At 39.1% G+C, this 19,309-nt stretch overlaps 1 protein-coding gene across 2 annotated transcripts; it reads left to right on the forward strand.

Annotated features, from left to right (window-relative positions):
* Positions 1-831: 831 nt before the first annotated feature.
* Positions 832-17,326, forward strand: mtmr10 (myotubularin related protein 10). Of its 2 annotated transcripts, none has more exons than XM_062385602.1 (16): positions 832-1,381; positions 2,865-2,925; positions 6,174-6,310; positions 6,830-6,902; positions 7,802-7,944; positions 9,865-9,958; positions 10,093-10,240; positions 10,975-11,062; positions 11,237-11,325; positions 11,488-11,618; positions 11,748-11,817; positions 12,257-12,327; positions 12,607-12,779; positions 12,891-13,061; positions 13,433-13,615; positions 14,255-17,326. In XM_062385602.1, exons 1-16 carry the CDS (start codon positions 1,325-1,327, stop codon positions 14,864-14,866), a joined length of 2,301 nt encoding a protein of 766 aa, XP_062241586.1. In that variant the 5' UTR covers positions 832-1,324; the 3' UTR covers positions 14,867-17,326. The 2 variants fall into 2 exon arrangements, with proteins under 2 accessions (XP_062241586.1, XP_062241593.1); XM_062385609.1 differs by having other exon boundaries at positions 6,833-6,902.
* Positions 17,327-19,309: the final 1,983 nt, after the last annotated feature.

Genomic DNA, 19,309 nt, shown 5'->3' on the forward strand with positions numbered 1-19,309 from the left:
AGTGAAGTTGTTTTTTGTTTTGGTTACAACATTTTCCGTGACCCTTTTTGTGCAGTGCATGCTGTGTTTTGAAATGGAAGCAGAATTAAATATAATGGATTTAGCTCTAAATGTGATATTTATATAGATTTTTATATCCAAGGCGTTGAATCATTCAATTGCATCTCAGCAGCAGATGTGAAGAGCAAAACTAGAGCAAAACTCTAGCCAGCCAAAAAAACTCCAGCATTTAACCAACAGTGCCACCTAGTGCACAAGGCTAAAAGATAAATGGAACTCTGTTGGAAAAAAATACACTTGGCTCTCTGTTAAAGGCTTCGTAAAATCATTCACATTTTAAATATTGTTGGAATAAAAATGTGATGGATGTTAAAATCGCAAAAAAATAAGAGATTTTGCGCTTTATTATGTTTTATATAATATATATATATATATTGTTCATTTTATTTGTGGTAGTTTGAGCTTCATAAATTTCATTAAAAAAAGTAGAACATTCAACTTGTTCACACATGAGTTTGTGTGGAGCGAAGCTATTGTAACAAAAACACAAAAAGAGGCACGCCCGTTCAGCCCGAAGTTCCCAGGGTCTCATGGGAGTTGTAGTCAGTGGGTGGTGCACTTGATGCACTTGAACAACCACAATCGTTGTTCTATCGCTCAAATCAGAATAGTATCCAGATATATATCAGCACGTCCACTAGTATCTGTCTATCTGGGTGATAATACGAGCGGAGTTGCCTCGTGTCCGGCTCCACTTCACCCAGAGAAAGTCTCGGGACAGAAATAAAGCTGAGGAGCGAAGCCCGGAAACAGGGCGGGACCTCGGCTCTGTATAAACATGGCCGCTAAGCTCTTCGCAGCACCAGGTACTGCGTGTGGGTGAACTAGTCAGACTTTGAGGAAGTCACCGAGCTAAACTAGCGCAGGAGCGGCCGGAAAGAAGATGTGGACACGCGACGGGGGGTCTCTGAGCTATTTCACCCGGTTCCCCTCAGCGCGAGGACGGCTTTTATAAACTCCATGCAGCACTTTAAGCTAGCTAGCTCACGAAGCTAACGCCGACGTCTCAACGTTAACTTCTGTCAACTTTTTTTTTTTTTTTTATCCAGCGAGTCCGACGTGCCACTTGACTACGTGACGGAATGGAGGAGAGCTGCCGCGTCCGGCCCAGCGCGTCCGCATGACTGTTTCATTACCCACCGAAGTCTCGGGCTGACTCGCTGAGAGGCTGAGTCCATCTTTAGGGGAGCTTTCCCCCTTTTGGTTCGTGTCTTTTATTTTTCCACTGGCAGCCGCAGAACGTGCGGCGGGGCGGACGTAAACAATGTTCTCTGTCAAACCCGTGAAACCGACCTTCAAGAGTTACCTTCCTCCTGTGCAGGTGAGTGTGTTTACCACAGTGTGTGTTTGCTTGCCACTGCGGGCTGCCAGTAAACAACGTCGGGTCATTTCTTGAGTTTGTCCTAGTGGGAAGCTGTCGTCACTGGGGTGTCCAGGATGTCTGACGTGTGTCTGAGCTTATGAGCAGATACTGGGCAGCTGTTGTGCAGGACTGACAGCATCTATAACAAGCTGTAGTGGGATTCGACCCAAATCAGCATCCCCAGAAAGCTGAAGCATGTAGGATAACTACACTGTGTTTATCCCCGGGTGGCAAATAGCAACACGAGGTCCTTCCTGCTCTTGTACGATTTAGAGAATTGAAACTTGCAGAGTGAATCTGAAAGGGAATCGTAGATTTTTTTAGTTAATCTTGTTATAATTTGGCATCATTGGATTTACCCATGCATTAGGCACAGCAGGTGAAAGGGGTTTGCTCACAGACGCTGGTGGTGCAACCCAAACAAATCCAGCGTTTGTATGCACATGGTCAACAGCAGTGTTGGGAAGTGGCTGGTGTTGAAAGTAGCTGACATGGGTTAGGATTAGGGTTATTGTCATGGACTTGCCACTGATGGGTTTTATAGTCTGCACGGAAATGCTTCTCCAAGATGAACAATGGAGGAGGGGACTCTGAGGGTGAAACGAGGACATTTCCAAAGTGGTAGTGGTATTATTTGATTAAGTAAAGGTCTTTACACTATTTAAAGAGATGGGTTGTTGCACTTAAGGAAGCTCCAGATCTTAATATAAGAAAATGTGCTTTGACCATTTCATTCAGCTTTTTCTTGCACAGTGCAGTCCTAGTATTTGTTGTTTTTGTTTTTCTGAGCACATTGGATCTTCAAGAAGGCAATTACTGCAAAGTTAAATCACTTACTATTAGATCTATTTTGAGGATATTTACACCTACACAGATTTACACACTACACAAATTGTGACCACGTTTATACATAATCATGGGGAAATTCCTGAATGATCCCTACACACTGACACTTTCAAACAGGAAACTCAGCACTTCTTTTAGTCATTCATTCACAGTCATTGTGCTGAAGTAGGGCCAACGGTGGAAAACACTGGACTGCCCAGACACTAAAGGAATGTCACTGCATATGCAGGTTTGAGCAGCATTTGTGGATGGTGTAAAAGTATCTTCTAGTTTTCTTCAGAAATCTTGCAACAGGCTTAACGTCACTTACTGCATGCTGTGTAGATGAAACATTTGCAACATGAATTCCCCAGAACAAATCATAACAAATGTTAGGATATTCATTATGGTTTTATGACAGCTGTCAATGAATAATAGGTATTTGAAAGTCCTACTAAAAGTCTTGTGCTTTGTTTACAATCAACTGACACATTTGAGTTGTAATTCTCTCGCCCCTCCCCCTCGTAATGGCAGGTGATTGCTCTGCCATAATTCATTAACCCTCCAATGACTTAGTGTTTAACTAACTCTGATGTGAATTATGCTTTTTCTCCAGACTGATGGGAAGAAAACCTTTGAACCGCCTATTAGGAAGTTGGAACCCAAGTTACTTCCAGGTACGTTTTATGTTATTCATTATCCCAAGATTAGTTAAAAGCACAAACATATACTGGAAAGCAGTTCTCACATTCTCAGCATATTAAAATATATTATCTAGACACAATGTTAATAACCAGAGAAAAGACTGTATTTCCTTAAGAATCGTATACACAACAAGAGAGAACTATGTCTTTGGCATGTTTACAGACTTCTTAATCAGTCCATTTTGTTTAATGATAGCAAAAACAAAATGCACAAATTGGCCTGATTATCAGTCAAGAAAGATTGTATAATGAGCTCCATGTAAACAGCTGTAAGAAGGAGCTGGAGTAGATGGATCTGAATTAATAGCTGAGGTGAGGCTGTCAGCAGAATTTTCTCTGAACTAGCTGATCCAAGTCATTATAAATGGGATTTCTCTGAAATAAATTGTTAAACCTAAGAAATAAAAAAATTGTAGGCTTTTCATTGCGCCGTCTTTGTTTAATCAGACTGTTCTAACAAGCCTCTCAGCAAACATGTCAATCTGTCTATTCCTATGCAAATTAGGGTAGTCTTAAATCTTATCCCAGTGCTAATAATTGTTGTGGACAGTGATTATTGTCTTCACAGAACATTATAGTTTTCACAGAGCATTATCAATTTCGATTTCACATGGTATTTCCCACTTGTAGCTTTCACAAGTGTCATGATGGTGCATAACTCAAACAGCTTGACTTGCTATTGTGCAGTGACACCAGTTATTTAAATGATCAGTATTCCTTTGGATTAGGGCTGTGTAATATGAGCAAAATTCCATCCTGATAGAAGTAATTTCATGTTAATTGAGGCAATATGTACGTTTTTACAGCAGCTGGTTCTTTCAGGTTAGTGATTCTTACCGCATGGTATTTACGGGTTAAAGCCTCTCACAACATCTAATATTGGAGTTTGATTTGCAGCTCTCCTCCGTAGACTCTCTGTCTTGTTGTGCTGATTGTTGTGTAGGTGGTAAAAGAGGTTAGACATCTTTGAGTCTGTTGCGGGGACTGGTCTGCAGCTTTTAGGAAGTATAGATTTTTTTTTCATACCGAAAACCACATCCATGCAACAGAAGTAGCCCCTCTTTTAGGTATACTGTACTATATGTTAGACACGATTGAAGGCGCAAGGTTTTAATTTGTAAAACTAATGTGTGAATTCAGTGATCATTAAAATGGTGTTGAAAAGTAATTTTTTCTTTTTTTTTTTTTTTTATCACGAGCATCAGCAAAATGCCTCCAAACCCAATCGTCAATAGATGAGTTAGTCATCACAACTCTAACAGGTTTCTATTCAGTCATCGTGTTTGAGGTTTTCTCATGATGTCACATGGATTTGCAAACGTCTCCCTGCCAGTGATAATTGCATGAGCAACAAAGTGGAGCTAAGTGCTGATTACAGCATAGTGCCATTCCTTCCACCTTCTTTGCTGCTTTAAGTGTTTAGTAAAAAAAAGTAGGATATGGGTCTTAATACTGTGTCCGCTAACATGTGACTTACAAAAAGTGCAGTTAGTTAATTAAGTTGAGCGACAAGAGAGAGTTCATTATAATGATTTATTTTGGTTAGAGTGTTAGTAGTGACTCAGGGTTCTCATGGACACCACCTTTGCATAGTGTCATGTTGAGTGTTTTATTTAACTATGCAGATATATCCTTTTTAAAATAAAAAGAGGAACAGATTCTTTTAAGTTAACTTTTGCATATTGTTTTATTGAAACACTCTACAGACCGGTTTCAAACCTGCTTTGCTGAAGTCAAGAGAATTTGATTGACCTGCTAAATAGCTGGTAAAGCAAACTTTCCATACAGTCCCAGGCAGCATTTACTGCTGAAGGACTGTCGCTCCCTCACTATCTGGAGTTTGGAGCTCGACAGACGAGGTTAGACAATGATCAGCTTCCTTGTTGTTAACACACTGCACATCAGATGTGCGTTCCTCAGAGGCAGAGCTTTGAAGTGACTGCAGGACTCCACCCTGTTGGCCCAGTTCATCTTTAAAAGATCCCAGGGGCAACTTTTTATAGCCATGTTTTTGTCTATGCATTTATTTAGTCATCATGTTTAGGGCTAAGGGTCATTATATCATCATTATGTAATATATGAATAGCTGCTTTATTAACCCTAAGTGGAAATAAAATCTATAATGTGACTTTCATGTGTCAGAACTGAAGGGAGTTACTGTTCCACTTATCACTGTAGAAACTGTGTGTGTGGCCTCTGAGCTTTTACTCTGCCTGACAGAAACCTTGTGTAACTAGCTTCTTTTTTCAACAACAATGCTACCCTTTCAGAAGATTTATCATTTGTTATGTGTAAATGACCTAAGCTTCCTGCTTGTTTCATTACTGTTGATAGTTCGTAGAGCATTATTTGATGGTTTCTCATGATCTTAAGCATAGTAAGATGAAGCAACGCTATTTAGGAAGCTTGTGAAACATTACTGCCGTTTTCCTTCCTGCTCACTGAGACAGAAAACAACTGAGGTTCACAGTCAACCGGTCAAATATCTGCTCAACTAGTTGAACTTGTTTTTTTGACTGTAAGTGGCTTTGTTGTGACTTTAAGGCATGTGAAGTCTCTGTAAAGATTTTTTCCTGGATAGTTGATAGTAGCTAACACTCCTTATTCTAATGAAAGGCAATTGTAGGCTATTTTTTTAGCCACATGCTTGTGAAATTGAGTATTATTTATGTGCTACAGTTATGTTAGTCATAAGCAATATGTTTGTGTCTTACATCAGTATCAGGTTGTCAGTGTCACTATTTACCCTCAACAGTGTCATTAAGACTAAAACCTGTAACTTTGAGCTACCACTTATTATGCATTTTATCACACCATGTCAACAGGGAGGATAACAGTGGAAAGCAGAAGATGTTATTCTCTATGCGTGGAGAATTGATCATTTGTAATGATGAGCAAATTATCTGTAATCCATGAAATAAACCCAGGTCAAATCAGTATGTTTGTAAATGAGACATATCTTTACTATCACAATTTCTGTGAGTTTTGGTATTAATTGTTAAACATGTAACAGTCACAATGGGTTATGGTGTAGATTGTATTGTAAAGTTCTGCCACTTTTCCGTGTGGTAAGAGGATGTGACTTCATTGCAGTACTGTGTCAGTACTGAGGCTGTTTACTTTGCCTTTCTAATCCTCAATTCCTGCATATTTCTTTGAACTGTAGAACTTAACTCTAACTTTACACACTTCTCTTTTTTTTCTCATTTGTTCGTCATCAGGGGAGATAGTTGTTAATGAGGTGAACTTTGTGAGGAAATGCATCAGCTCTGACAGCAGCAGGGATGACCTTTGGGGGAAGTTGATATGCACCAACTTTAAGGTCTCCTTCATCCTCCAGGATGCCCCACCCAAACAGGTATTTGTGTGTTCTGATTTTTTTTTTTTAAAGCTGTCAAACTCTGCAGTGAATAATTATCCACCCTTCAAATCTATAATGCTATTGATCTGTTAAAGTGGGAAAGGTTTAAGATTGTCATACTGTTTTTAATGTTGTCTAAATTATATCAGGCATGGACAATTTTAGCTTAATATTTGTGAAACCTGTTGATGCCACACGTATCCTCCTGAATAGCTCTTTTTTCCACAGCCATGATTGCATGTGCAGTGCATCTGGCAAGGAGGAAGGAAAACTGTATTTTCCTGCACAACATTGTGAGTGATATCGCACAAGAAGTGAGAGCTGACGTCATTTCCTGCGATGCTGCAGATTGTTCTTGTGATAACAGAGTTGAACCTGATCACCCCCTCGGGTTGAGGGAATTAACTTGATCCACCATCCAGTGTTTCCAGATGATATTCATGGGTGCAGGAAAACTTTGTATATAATATCAATATATATATATATTTTGTATTGATGAGGTTGCCTTTACCACAGAAGTCCCACTTGTCCCACCTGCTGCTTGGAGAGCATGACATCCCCCTGACCTGTCTTGAACAAGTAGTAACAGGTACGTCTGTGGTCACAGACATGTTTGTACTGACTTTCACCTGTAGTGGTTTCCAGCTCTTAAATGTTAATGTTTTCTGGTTAGTTACTAGAATAACAAAAAGCTTTATTATTATAATGATATTACATGAATAAAAGCATTATTTTATTAGCACATTTACAATATATTTATAAAATATGTAATCAGTCAAATTTGTGATGCTTGGATAATCAATCAACTCTTACAGCACAAACAGCCTGGCCCAGTCATTGTAGAGTGATCCACAGTGGTATGTAAAGTTAGATGGGCCCAGTTGTTCCCTCATTAATCTTTGACAGAATGGATCTCTTTTGTTGATCATTCCTGCTCAGCAATCTGATTATAAGTGAAGTCACAGCTAAGGCCGTATTTAGTGGCTGCGCTGCCTGACCAGGATTAGACCTGTTTTTATTTCTCATTCCTGTCAATTGCTGACAGTGCAAGGGCCACTGCCCAGAGCAAGGTTTGTTGTGTTACAGTGATACAGCACAAGGCTTTGTTTTACCCTGCTTGTTTTTCTGACCTGTTAGAACTGGGCCACCAGACTTTACATTGCCATTATTGGATTTGCACGAATATAGGACCGTTGTGGTTAAAATTAACCTGACAGTACAGATAACTGATATTTTTTCTGCCAGTTTCTTTATATAATGTATGCTAAGGATATGTAGTATGATCTCAATCCACCAGCGAGAGTCACAATCATCAATTGTGTCTAACTTCATGTTGAAAGTCATGAATCATAATAAATAATATTCTTTCGATTTAACATGTAACATGTCTCCATTTACACCTGGAATTAACTTTAAAAATCAGTCCTGCTTATTTATATCTGCAGTAGTTGAGGTTTTCTAAAAGTCTTTTGTGTTTGTTCCTCTCAGTGAATGATACGAAGGGGAAGAAGAAAGTGTTGGGGTCCAACCAGAAGCTGAAATTCAATCCCACTGAGCTCATCCTGTACTGCAAAGACTTGCGCATCATGAGGTTCTGCTTTGATGAGGCCGGGCCTGAGAGCGCCAAGAAGGTGAGTTATTTAGAAACTGCTATTTAGAAAGTTTGTAAGTGGAAATTGTGATAAATGAATGGCAAGGATTCTTCTTAATGCAATTCAAGCCCAGTAAAGGGGTTAAGTGTAAAACTTGAAACTTTCACAACTGACTTGTAGCACAAACATTGCCATTGGCCACATCTGTAATTCTGGAGTGGGTAAAAACAACATAATTTGGTCTTTGAGAACACAAATGATGTATATGATTGTTGGAATGTGAAGAGGGAAGTGAGATCCGATCACAAGAGACCCATTGAGGACGTATTTTAATGCCAGGTGTGAACAGGGCCTAGATCTGACCAGGGGACACAGATGGTACCAGTCTTCCCCAGTATAATTATTTATTTTCTGTTACTTCTCTTGAAAAATATCGTTCCCTTTTTTTGAGTTTTCTCTGCTCATTTCACTGTTGGCTGTTGCTGACCAAACTTTTCCTTTTGTGACTCTCTGAGCTCACTACACACTATGTTTTGACCACTTCCTCAGAGACAAGGATATGTTCCTCACACAAACCGTTTAGTTCTGCTCACTCACGCTCAACCTGAAGAGAAATGACACACTTCTCACAACAACATTTCTGTGATGCCATTAGCCAAACAATGGATAGGAGACGTTAAACAATGGCATTCAGGGCAGAGGAAACCGAGAGTCGTCCAGAGTGTAGAAACAACAGGCAGCGTGACTCTGACTCATCTCCTGCTAGGAGAGATTGGAGGGACAGATGTTTCATTCTTCACACTGGAGCTCAGTTTAGTCGGGTCCAAGTATTACAAGTAGGGGACATTGTGATTGAGATGAGTTTGTGTCATTTTAATTAAGGTTTGGGAACTGGTGTAAAATATCCAGATACTTCAATATTTTTGTATAAAAATATAATGTTTAATAGTTGAAGATATCAAAAGTTGAGAGGTGGTGCTTTCAGACATTTTCTCACAATGGAAATTAAAAGGAATTTTAAGTAGAATTCTATGACTAATGTTGGAAGCTGATGCCAATAATGTGTGATAATGTGTAAAAGATCTGAGATACCAATCTATCAGCCAATGTAATTTGAGGCTTGATATTGTTACATTATAGATATACAGTAGAGCTGTAGAGCTTGAATTGGAAAAATAAACAGCGCTTTTGCATAAAATGTAAACATAACACATATTTTCTTCATTGTAAAGTCTCACTATGGAGTAATGGAGCTATATATCTCTTGCCAGTGAAAGAACGTGAATGTGAATGCACATTGTTTCATGTCTGGTCTCTTCTCATGTCATGTGGGAGCAATTTGTCTGTAGGACTAGGAGCAGCACAAACCTACAGCACATCAGGCAACATTACAGTGTGGCACTGCAAAGAACAGGATCTTACAAATTAATTTAATTTGAACCAAAAACAAAATATTGAACGTTAACTATCTACAGAGAACTGAAATAGAAACATGTCTGCCCTCCCTCACTCCCTGTGAGTTTATTTATGGACACCATGTACGTAATTACAGTGTGATCCTAAAACAGGGCTCAGGTCTTTTTTGTTTTCTTTGAGACATATGGAATTAAGCCAGTCTATAATAGTGTATTTTGCCAAAGGAAATTACAGAGTTGGGAGCAGCCTTACACACACACCCGCACGCACGTACGCACGTACGCACGTACGCACACACTCTCTTTTTCTGTGTCCTCATGTTATTCACAGCTTTACTACTGAATGGAGTGCTTTGTGGGACACTGGTGGGGCCACAGAGAGATTCAATCCTGAGCAGCAGATTGTCAAACATTTACTTTCCCAGATTTCACTTGTTCTTGTGTTTGTGTGGTAAAGAACTTGCATTTTAGCAAAAACAAGAGTTCAAATGCAGTCGATTGTTATGTTTATCCCATAAAAGTACCATTGTTCTATATCTTCTAGGTTTGCCTTGCTATTGCCCACTATTCCCATCCAGCTGATCTCCATCTTCTATTTGGCTTTGAGTATCAAGGACGACGATACCATGAATCTAAAGGTAGCCTACAGAATAACCCATTCTGAAAGACTCATTAACACATTTATATTTACTGTAAATCCAAATTGTACAACTAGGGTGTGATATATCTGCATAATGCATAATAGATCATCTCAGTGTTTCTGTATTTCCAGAGGATAGAGTCAATGGTTCATCCCCTCGAGGAGGATTGCAGACCCCCATTTTTGACCGTCCATCTGACTGGGATCGAGAGGTCAAGAGGACGAGTGCTTCAGGGTGGAGGGTGTGCTCCGTCAACGAGAGTTATGCCATCTCACAGAGGTTTTTAACTTGTGTTTTTAGTTGTTGGAAATTTATGATGGGCTTTGTAGGACATTTATGTCTGTAGCTCCAACAGTTTCTCTAAATTGAATCCGCTACTCAAACTTTTTTGGCAGGAAATTGTATTTACATTGTGCACATTTTTGCTTATTTCATAAGTGACTTGTAAGAAAATGTTTTTGTGAATGTCGCATTGTAACTTGCAAGTCAATGTCGACAGTACACGCTATTCATCTGAGTTCAGTGGTGACATGGTGAATTTCAGAGTAAGGAATGAGGATCGTACAGTGTGAAATGTGCAGGTGGAGAAAGGACGCCTGTATGGCCTAATGGTAGTTTCCACCAAACTGTACACATCACATTTTGCTGAAGCAAAACTGACACTGCGATTAACTTTTCCTTTATTAAAACAAACCTTGCTGCTATAGACATTCACCAGCTTGAAAATGTGCTAGAGACGCAGTTAAACCAAACCAGTGCTAATAAGTTATTTTCAGCACAACCAAGGCTTCATTACCAGTAGTTTAATATATGAAAGCATCAAACAACGCAGCCATAAGCTGTACTCGGCTCATTTTTACCTGAGGGATCTCACTATTTGACTTTAGTTAAACGTTTTTGGAAACATGAAAGTATTTTTTTTTTCTAACGTGTCCTCTGCATTTTGTTTTCTCATGGTGCCTTATATTATATTCCTTTGTAATCCCGTTTGCTTTCTCTAAACCACTTGTCAGTCTTCCAGAGTACGTCGTCGTCCCAGTTTCTCTGGCAGATCAAGATCTAAAGCAGTACTCTATATTCCTCAATGATAATCGCATCCCTGTGAGTATCCAAGCTCAGAAATATCCATTAAATGCTATCTGTTGGTTAATCTCTGCTAAGGAATACTTTTAATTTATTCATATGAGATGTGCATTATAAGATCTACTCATTAGTTTGATTCATCAGTGCATCCCTTCACTTTTCTTCTTTTAACCATTGCATTATTTTTCAAAGCTCTGGTGCTGGAATCACCCCAATGGGAGCGCTCTTGTCCGCATGGCCAGCATCAGTGATCCATTACAGCAGAGGAAGATTGAACAGAGGTAGGGCAAAAGTCTCAATTTCACTTCTTTATATGTGACTGATAATCATAATATATTTTTACTTCCGGATTCTAATAGTTAAACTGTTTAACTGCTGTAATAAGTTCAATGGCGTTTGTTGTTACAGCAGTTTTGAAACGAGTCTGTGTTGTGTTGTGGTAGGATCTTTAATGCCATCACAAAGAGCCACCCACAGCGAAGTGATGTATTCAAGTCGGATCTGGACAAGTGTCTGCCCAACATCCAGGACATCCAGTGCGCCTTCGTTAAAGTCCGGCACATCTGCGTCATAGGTGAGCTCCACTGCGCGGTTTAACAGTCACAATCCTATCACCACTGCAAATATTCAACTTCTCTCTTGTGCACAATTCTATGCTGTAAATGAAATGCGTGTATTTACATGGTTTGACTTATATGTGCAGATCCTTTTGAGGAGTCTGAAGAGAGATGGCTTACATCCATTGAAAACTCACGTTGGCTGGAGCACGTCAGGTATGTAAACAACACAACACTATTAATAAACTACCAGTCTTTTAATGAAGACTCAAAATTTAAATTGCTGACCTTAATGATATTTGTATTTTCCTCCTTTTATCTGAAATATAACAAACTTGCATAAACATCTTGTAGTGGATTAAGTTGCATGTGAAAAAGTATCATTGTAGATACATTTACATAGCCAATGTAACTTCCAGTGTTTCTTTGAAACTATATTGTAAGTTATTTATTGTCAGAATAAATTTACACCGATGAGATGAGTTGCTGTTTGGATAGCAGGATTATTTTAAAAATGATGGGTCTGTCATCTATCGAAAAATAAATAATCAAGTATATCAGTTTATATCAATGTAAAGCTATGAATGCGAGTCAGTTTTTTTTTTTTCATATATTTCAATGTCTGTTAACATGTATGTTCTGCTTGTGACACAAGGGCCTTTTTGAAGCACTCAGCTGAGATTGTCTACACTCTGGATGGAAAGAATTCTTCAGTCATTCTCCAAGGTAAAACTCTCTAAATTATTTCCCCAAGTTGTTCGACCCCATCATATTTCACACTTTTAAATCAGCAGTCATACACTTGCTTGATGTATAATGTTGTTTGTATTGGTCCACCAGTTGTGATCTTTCAGCAATATTTAGCTTTAAACAGATGTTGCCTACCCCACATGTCACATTAAAAAATATCATTAAATCATAATAATTAACTATTTTCCAACCTGAAAGTGCTGTGAAAATACATCCCCTGACTGTTTGTTTGTGTCTCCCATTGCACCTAAACAGAGGAAGAAGACAGAGACCTGAACTGTGTGGTGTCGTCATTGGTGCAGCTCATGTTGGACCCTCAGTATCGCAGCCTCACTGGCTTTCAGAGTTTGGTGCAGAAGGAGTGGGTGATGGCTGGCCATCGCTTTTTGGACAGATGCAACCACTTAAAGAAGAATGACAAAGTGGAGGTATGCTGTGGAGAACTAAACTCTATCCAGTCACAGAGTAACTGACCTAGCGATTTCCCTGGGACGCTCGTGCTTCTTTGTCATTTGTTTCTCTGTGTTGTGCCGTTCCAGTCGCCACTGTTCATGCTGTTCCTGGACTGCGTGTGGCAGATGATAACCCAGTACCCAGCGGCGTTTGAGTTCACAGAGACCTACCTGACAGTACTGAGTGACAGCATGTGGATTCCACTCTTCAGTACCTTCCTCTTCAATTCCTCCAAACAACGCACTAAGCACTTAATGGTAAGGGATGCCTTATATCATATATAATGTTTACTTTTTCATTAAGTTGAATGTTTCCCCATGTAAAATATCCAAATGCGTCAGTGGAATTAAATAGTGAGAGTAGAAGTCATGTTATTATACCAGGTGACAGTGTATACATGTGTTTTTGAGGCCTCATCTCACATTGGAGACTATAATTTCCTCTGGTGGTTTCAGATAATTGACAGGAAACAGTGCAAAGTCATGCATAAAGATAGAATAACATCCTGTGATCAACAACTCATTTTACACAAGAAAATTATGTTTTTTTGGTTTACTGCCACCTATTGCCCGTGTCACACTACTGTATGTGCAGATGTACTGAGAATGAATATTGGCTTTCATTACAGGACTTTGCCAAGATTAAAGCCATCCCACAAGGAGAAGACCAGGTTGTGTTTTTCCCTCCGGTTTGGGACTGGTCGAAGCAGTTCTCCACCAAAGATCAAACCCTCTTTAACAACCCCATGTATGTAGGAAAAGGAGCTGCCTGTGTTCAGAACGGGGGAGTGAAAACCTTCACACGTGCAAAGGTATGTAACGCACAGAGCCGTACAAGTTTATAGAAGCAGTAACGGCACATTGTTAAATGTGTTTGCCCTCTTCATGGATGTGCTACAAAAACTTTTTTGAGATTGTTTTGAACTCAGATCAATTACTTATCGATGTAGACTTATACCCAGACAGAATTTTATGTACTTAACATAAAACATTATTCTTTCACTGGAAATATAGATACAAAATATATTTTGAGTTTTAACTATTCATTACATAGGAATGGTATTTTCAAGGTCAGAATAGGATCAGTAATAATGTGTAAAAATGTTAGATAAACGTCACTTCAGTCCTCTGCTCTCTTCAGCCTGGAGTTAACCTTTGCTGAAACAGAGATTCTGAGAGTAAATATTTAACGTCAGTAATCCACCCAGTCAGCAACTTTGTTCATTGGTGCTGAGATTGTATGGGCAGCCTGTTGTAGTGGTATCATCAGCAAACAAAAACAGAAGAGGAATTACCACACAGAAAATAGATTTACCTTTTGGCTAAAATGTATGTTTTCAGTGTCATGGTGCAGGGGTAAAGGTGACAATGTGGAATATGTGCAATCTGCTTCTGCAGTTCACAGAGACGGTTAGTGGGAATAATCTAACACTGTGTCCTTCCTCCCGCAGAAAACCTACAGTTCCTCTGTGCGAGCATCGCCAGCCTCTCTGCGTAATGGGCTGAGGGTTGGAGAGGACACACTGACCCGCCGGGCATCTCTGCTGTCGGAGCTGAAGCCCGATTTCTCAACAGTGAAAGAAGAGAGCCCGGCAGAGCGCTTCTTCAGGGACTGGTTCTCTCAGCCTACTGACCAGCAGGGCCTCCTGATTCCCCTGCTCATTCCCTCGCACGTGGCTCTCTGGAAACTCTACTTTCTCCGCTGGGTCCCTGAAGCCTGCATCCCCAAAGGGGGATCCATCACTGCCTACCACAAGCTCTCCCAACTGGTCGATGAAATTGAGATACTGCAGAGTCAGCTCAGGCAGTATAAGGGACCCAGTCCGGGCAGCACGCCACTCCCCAGCCCCCATGGGCCCCCTTTAACCCAAAGGAGGATGTATTTTAAGGCCAGTCCCCAGAACGACCCCCCTACACCCCCAGACTTCCTTAACTCCTCCTTTCCTTTCACCCCAGTGGGAAATCTGTGCCGCCGCAGTATCCACGGGACTCCCATTAGCAAATTTCTGAACGGGGCGAGGATCTGGCTTTCGACAGAGACTCTTTCTAATGACACTGTCTGAGGACGGCAGGCTTTTCGGTTCACTTTTCTTTCCAAGCCGGTTTATTTTCTATGACCTCTTTCGTAAACACCAAGAATGAAACTCTGCATTAGGAGAAATGTAACTTTGAACTTCTGATTTATTTATAAGCTAGAATTGGCACCATTGATGCTGCATCAAAATCTGAGGTGATTTCTAATAAGTCGTTCTCCATTACAGCTGAGGAATTCAGATTCGCGGTCGTGCACCCTCTTAACTGGCCACTGAGTTGTTACTGTGAGGTGTCCTCTGACTGTGAAAGATCGTCGTCCACTGCTGTTCCTTAGTGCTGAGCAAACTTCATGATCCACAAGAGCATCGCTTTTAGAAATTTACATTTTGAGTTAAGATGAGGCTGAGAACTTCCTTTTCCAAGATTTACCTGTGATTCACTGCGTGCACAACTGTAATGAATTCAGTGAAGTTGATCTTTCTTTGAATTCCATTGGACAGTAAGACTTCTCCACTGTAATGGAATAATGATACATGAAATTGGAAAGCCCTCCTTTTTATTGCAGCAGCAATCATGCGTTCACTGAACACTGATTTCTTATTGCTCAATTTATTTTTTGCCTTGCAGGAAAATTGAATTGAAGACGTGATGTTTTATTTGGTCAGAAAGAGGAACAGAAAATAACACTGCTAACAACTACTCGACTATATAGAAGAGGATCTGGTCTGGTTGAATGTAATGGGGCGTTTATTTTCGACAAACCCAAAGCTATTTGCTCCAGGTGCCCATATTGTGTTTGGTGTAAGTAGCAAATTGTATGAGTTCAGGGTCTTGCATTGTAGATTTACTATTTTTGAAGCAGAGATAAGGAGATATATTTGTAGATCCATGATGCAGGTGATACTGAGGGGAAGTGGAGCTTTGAGGACTTAAATCTGTGGTCGATACTATTTTTTCTTTTTGAGTTTTTTTTTTCATAAACTTTACTAGAAGCCTTCTGGTAAGGCACTGAGGAGAATCCTCCGGTTATTAGTAGCTAAATTGGTAAATATTTGAAATCAAAGGGACAGATAAGGGCTTTGACTCAAACCAGTCCCTAGCTAAATGCCTAGTGAATTGAATTTCAGGCCCTGAGTCACTGATTCAATGAACACAACAACAATGGGTGGATGACAAGTGACACTGTTACTAGGCAGCACATGAAAAACATCAGCATCAAATCATCTGGATAGTAGGTGTAATAACTACACTGTGTGTAGTTTTGACATTTCCAATGAAAGTAAGGTCAGATGTCTATATTCAATACAATCTGCAATCTGTGTTTCTTTGGAGTGAAAAACCTTCACAGCAATAACTGTATACACTGTTAAATATACTGTATATCTGGCTATAGCAATACTTTTGTATTAATATGAATTAATATTCCTCAGTAACGCTGCTGCGCATGGATTTATGATCAAACAGAAAACACAATGACGTTACTGTACTTCCAGTCAGGATGGTCAGCGTGAGTGTGGTTCACAAACGCGCTCCAGGCTATTACTGATGCAATTAGGGTAATTTCATGAGAGCTACACTGTGCTACAGATTTTCTTTTGCATTTCGAAGTGTCTCCCTGTGAAATTCACTCACAGCTGAACAAGGGACTGGTTTGAGACACATCTGGGGAAATGGGATCAGTCATCCAGAGCCCTTTTTAAAAACTGGTAAGAAACTAGCACTGTTTTAATATTTCTTAAAATAACAACACAGCTTTTATGAAGCTCTTTGTCATTATGAATCTAACACCACTGGATAGATGGGATATTTGTCCAGGAGCATTGATCCTTTTCATGCTAGTTTCACGTGATATTTAGATGATTCTTTGGCAATAGCTAGTTCAGGAGTTTATTTTAGCATAGATGTGTATATTGTGAGTGCAAACCTGTTTGTGCTCCTGAATGCTATTCATTGCACATTTTACTCAATATATTGGATAGTTTGTTTAAAGTGGTTTTTGAATATAGTTTTGGCAAATATTATAAATACTGTATATGCTTGAAAATCTTCCAATTAATATTTTTGATTAATGGTACTAAATAGCTTTTATCCTTGATTTAGTTTTAATATTTTATGGAGAGATATTTATATAATGTGTTCTTCCACTAATACACAATGTTGCACTCTGCTGTTATTGTATGATGACGGTGTTTCCACCCTGACACAGTTGGATATTGATTAGCAGCAGATGTATTTATTCAGTTATGCAAATGTTCTCTAAGAGGGATGCAGATGCTACTGTAACCCCCCCCCCCCCCCCCCGTGCCTTTTTTGGAAGATTGTTAATTTTTATAACTATATTCTTAAATAGTTTAAATTTCAAAAACTGATGATTTTATAATCTATTCTAGTGAAATCCAAAGGTACAGCACTGACGCTGTCTATCCTAATGGAAAATAAGTCTCAACTGTGTACCAGTAACCAATCAATTACAATATTTTTCAAATGAAGTTGTGTTCTGGTATTTATTTCATTGGTGTCAGGGTCATGAAAATATTACGAGCTTTAAGAATTCTGATTTAAAAAGAAAATAGTGAGGGTGGGGAAAGACAGGGGAAAGAAAGCTGCCACAACCAGTAAGGAAGGACAAGTGATATGGATCATTCACAGGTGAGGTTTGGTTGCAAATGCTATATATATATAATATCACAAACATAAACTGTGTTTTGAGTCCTATTATATTGTGCTGCTGTGTCATTAAAACCAGAGGGGACAATATAAGAAGAAGCACATCTGAAACAAAAAGTAAAGAATATGTAGTAGAGCACTCAAGATTAGCTTGAACCCTTTGTCATTTTATTTTAATTTTGTACGCATGGTACATAGCAGCATAGTACTATAGTGTAGTCAGTGGTTGAGGAAGTACTCAAATATTTATGTGAAAGTAAAGGCAGCACATTGACTTTTCTTCCTGAGAAAAAGTAATTAAGTACACAATTTTAAAGTATTTCAAGTAAAAATACTTGTAAAGTCTAGCCTATTCCATAATGCAACTCTCTATTGTAATGTCTGAATCTTGGTTGGGGTCTCTTCCGATCCATTGTAGGTGTTTGTTCAACTCTGTGATTACTTTTGAACACATGAAACACAAAAAAGAAGCTACAGCAGAAAGTACGGATATTTGATGACAGTGAAGTACAAGTGATAAGTACCTGAAAATAAATCTACTCAAGTAAATGTACTTCTTTACATCCCATCACTGAGAATAGTACAGCTGTGTAGGCAGCAATGGAATCACCTATTTTCACATTATTATAGACTTTAGTTCAGCTATATAATCTGTGTATGTGGCTGCAGCTCCCCCTACCGTTCAGCTGGAGTTTAATGATATTTTATGTTTGTTTTTTTGGTTTTGTGAATTTGGATTGAATCGTTATTTAATTCTTTGGGAATAACTAAATAATATAATTGTTTTATTAGGGTCCAAGCACTGACAGACAGTGAGGCCCTATTGACATTTTAAGGATTATTTTTTTTTTCAGGCAAATTATTTGGCTTTTTGAGGGCTTTAACATGCCTAAAATCTTATGAAATTTGAAGAAAATTAGAGACTGATGAAAATGTAAGTATTCTGGAGGAATTTTCAATGGGCTTGGCAAAAAGGCTCAACGGTGCCCCCGAGTCCCCTGGAACGTGTTCACATTGACCGATCTTCACAAAAATCTATACACATGTGTATCATGACCAGTCAAACAAAAGTCTATAAGGTTCAATTGGAAAAACGCAACAGGAAGCCTGCTATTTTGCATTTAGTGGCCATATTCCACATTTTTACATTGAGGTGCTTGCACCAGGGCTTACATCAGATCAACTTCAAATGGAGATGAAAAGATGGAGAAACAAACTAATTCAAAGATCGATTTTTCGTCACACGGTGTGACTGTGGCGTGGCGTCAAAGTTTGATTACACGCCAGTAAAACATTTTGTATCGCGGACATACATGGACCATGACTCTTTCGATGCTGAACCGTAAACAAACAACTCCACTCCTGCAGTGTCAGTGGTCATAGATTAAAGGAATCTTTATGTCTTGCAAAGGTGACATCTCTCTTTCTCTCTTTCTCTCTCTCAGAATTGGGACATTTCCTCAAACCGTGTGAACATTGAGGTACTGCGAAGAATCATCCTTTGCCAAAGGAGACGATGTTGTCATAACTCCACTGTGAAAACATCTGTCTCTCGATCAGAGTCCAAGCCTGAACAGCCCTGTGTCAATATTTCCTCAGTCATTATTTATCTTTTTCAGGCAAAAGGCAAAACCCAAAACAAAAAATATCAAAGTTTATTTGATCTTTACATTTTAAACGTAATTAAATGATAAATTAAACTATCGTTATATCATATAACATATATTTGTGGGCAAAGAGAAAAATTGTAAAAAATATATATAAAAAAGAATTAAAAAAAAAATAACTTAAATTAATCATGCGAA

This window comes from Platichthys flesus, chromosome 1 (genome assembly GCF_949316205.1).
Source record: "Platichthys flesus chromosome 1, fPlaFle2.1, whole genome shotgun sequence".
Classification (NCBI taxonomy): Eukaryota; Metazoa; Chordata; class Actinopteri; order Pleuronectiformes; family Pleuronectidae; genus Platichthys; species Platichthys flesus.

Bases quoted from the DNA above. Each gene is read 5' to 3' on its own strand.
- mtmr10 (XM_062385602.1), top strand. From the start codon at position 1,325: ATGTTCTCTGTCAAACCCGTGAAACCGACCTTCAAGAGTTACCTTCCT. The intron at 7,945-9,864 runs GTGAGTTATTTA...TATATCTTCTAG, and splicing joins GGCCTGAGAGCGCCAAGAAG to GTTTGCCTTGCTATTGCCCA. The intron at 12,780-12,890 runs GTATGCTGTGGA...GTGCCGTTCCAG, and splicing joins AGAAGAATGACAAAGTGGAG to TCGCCACTGTTCATGCTGTT.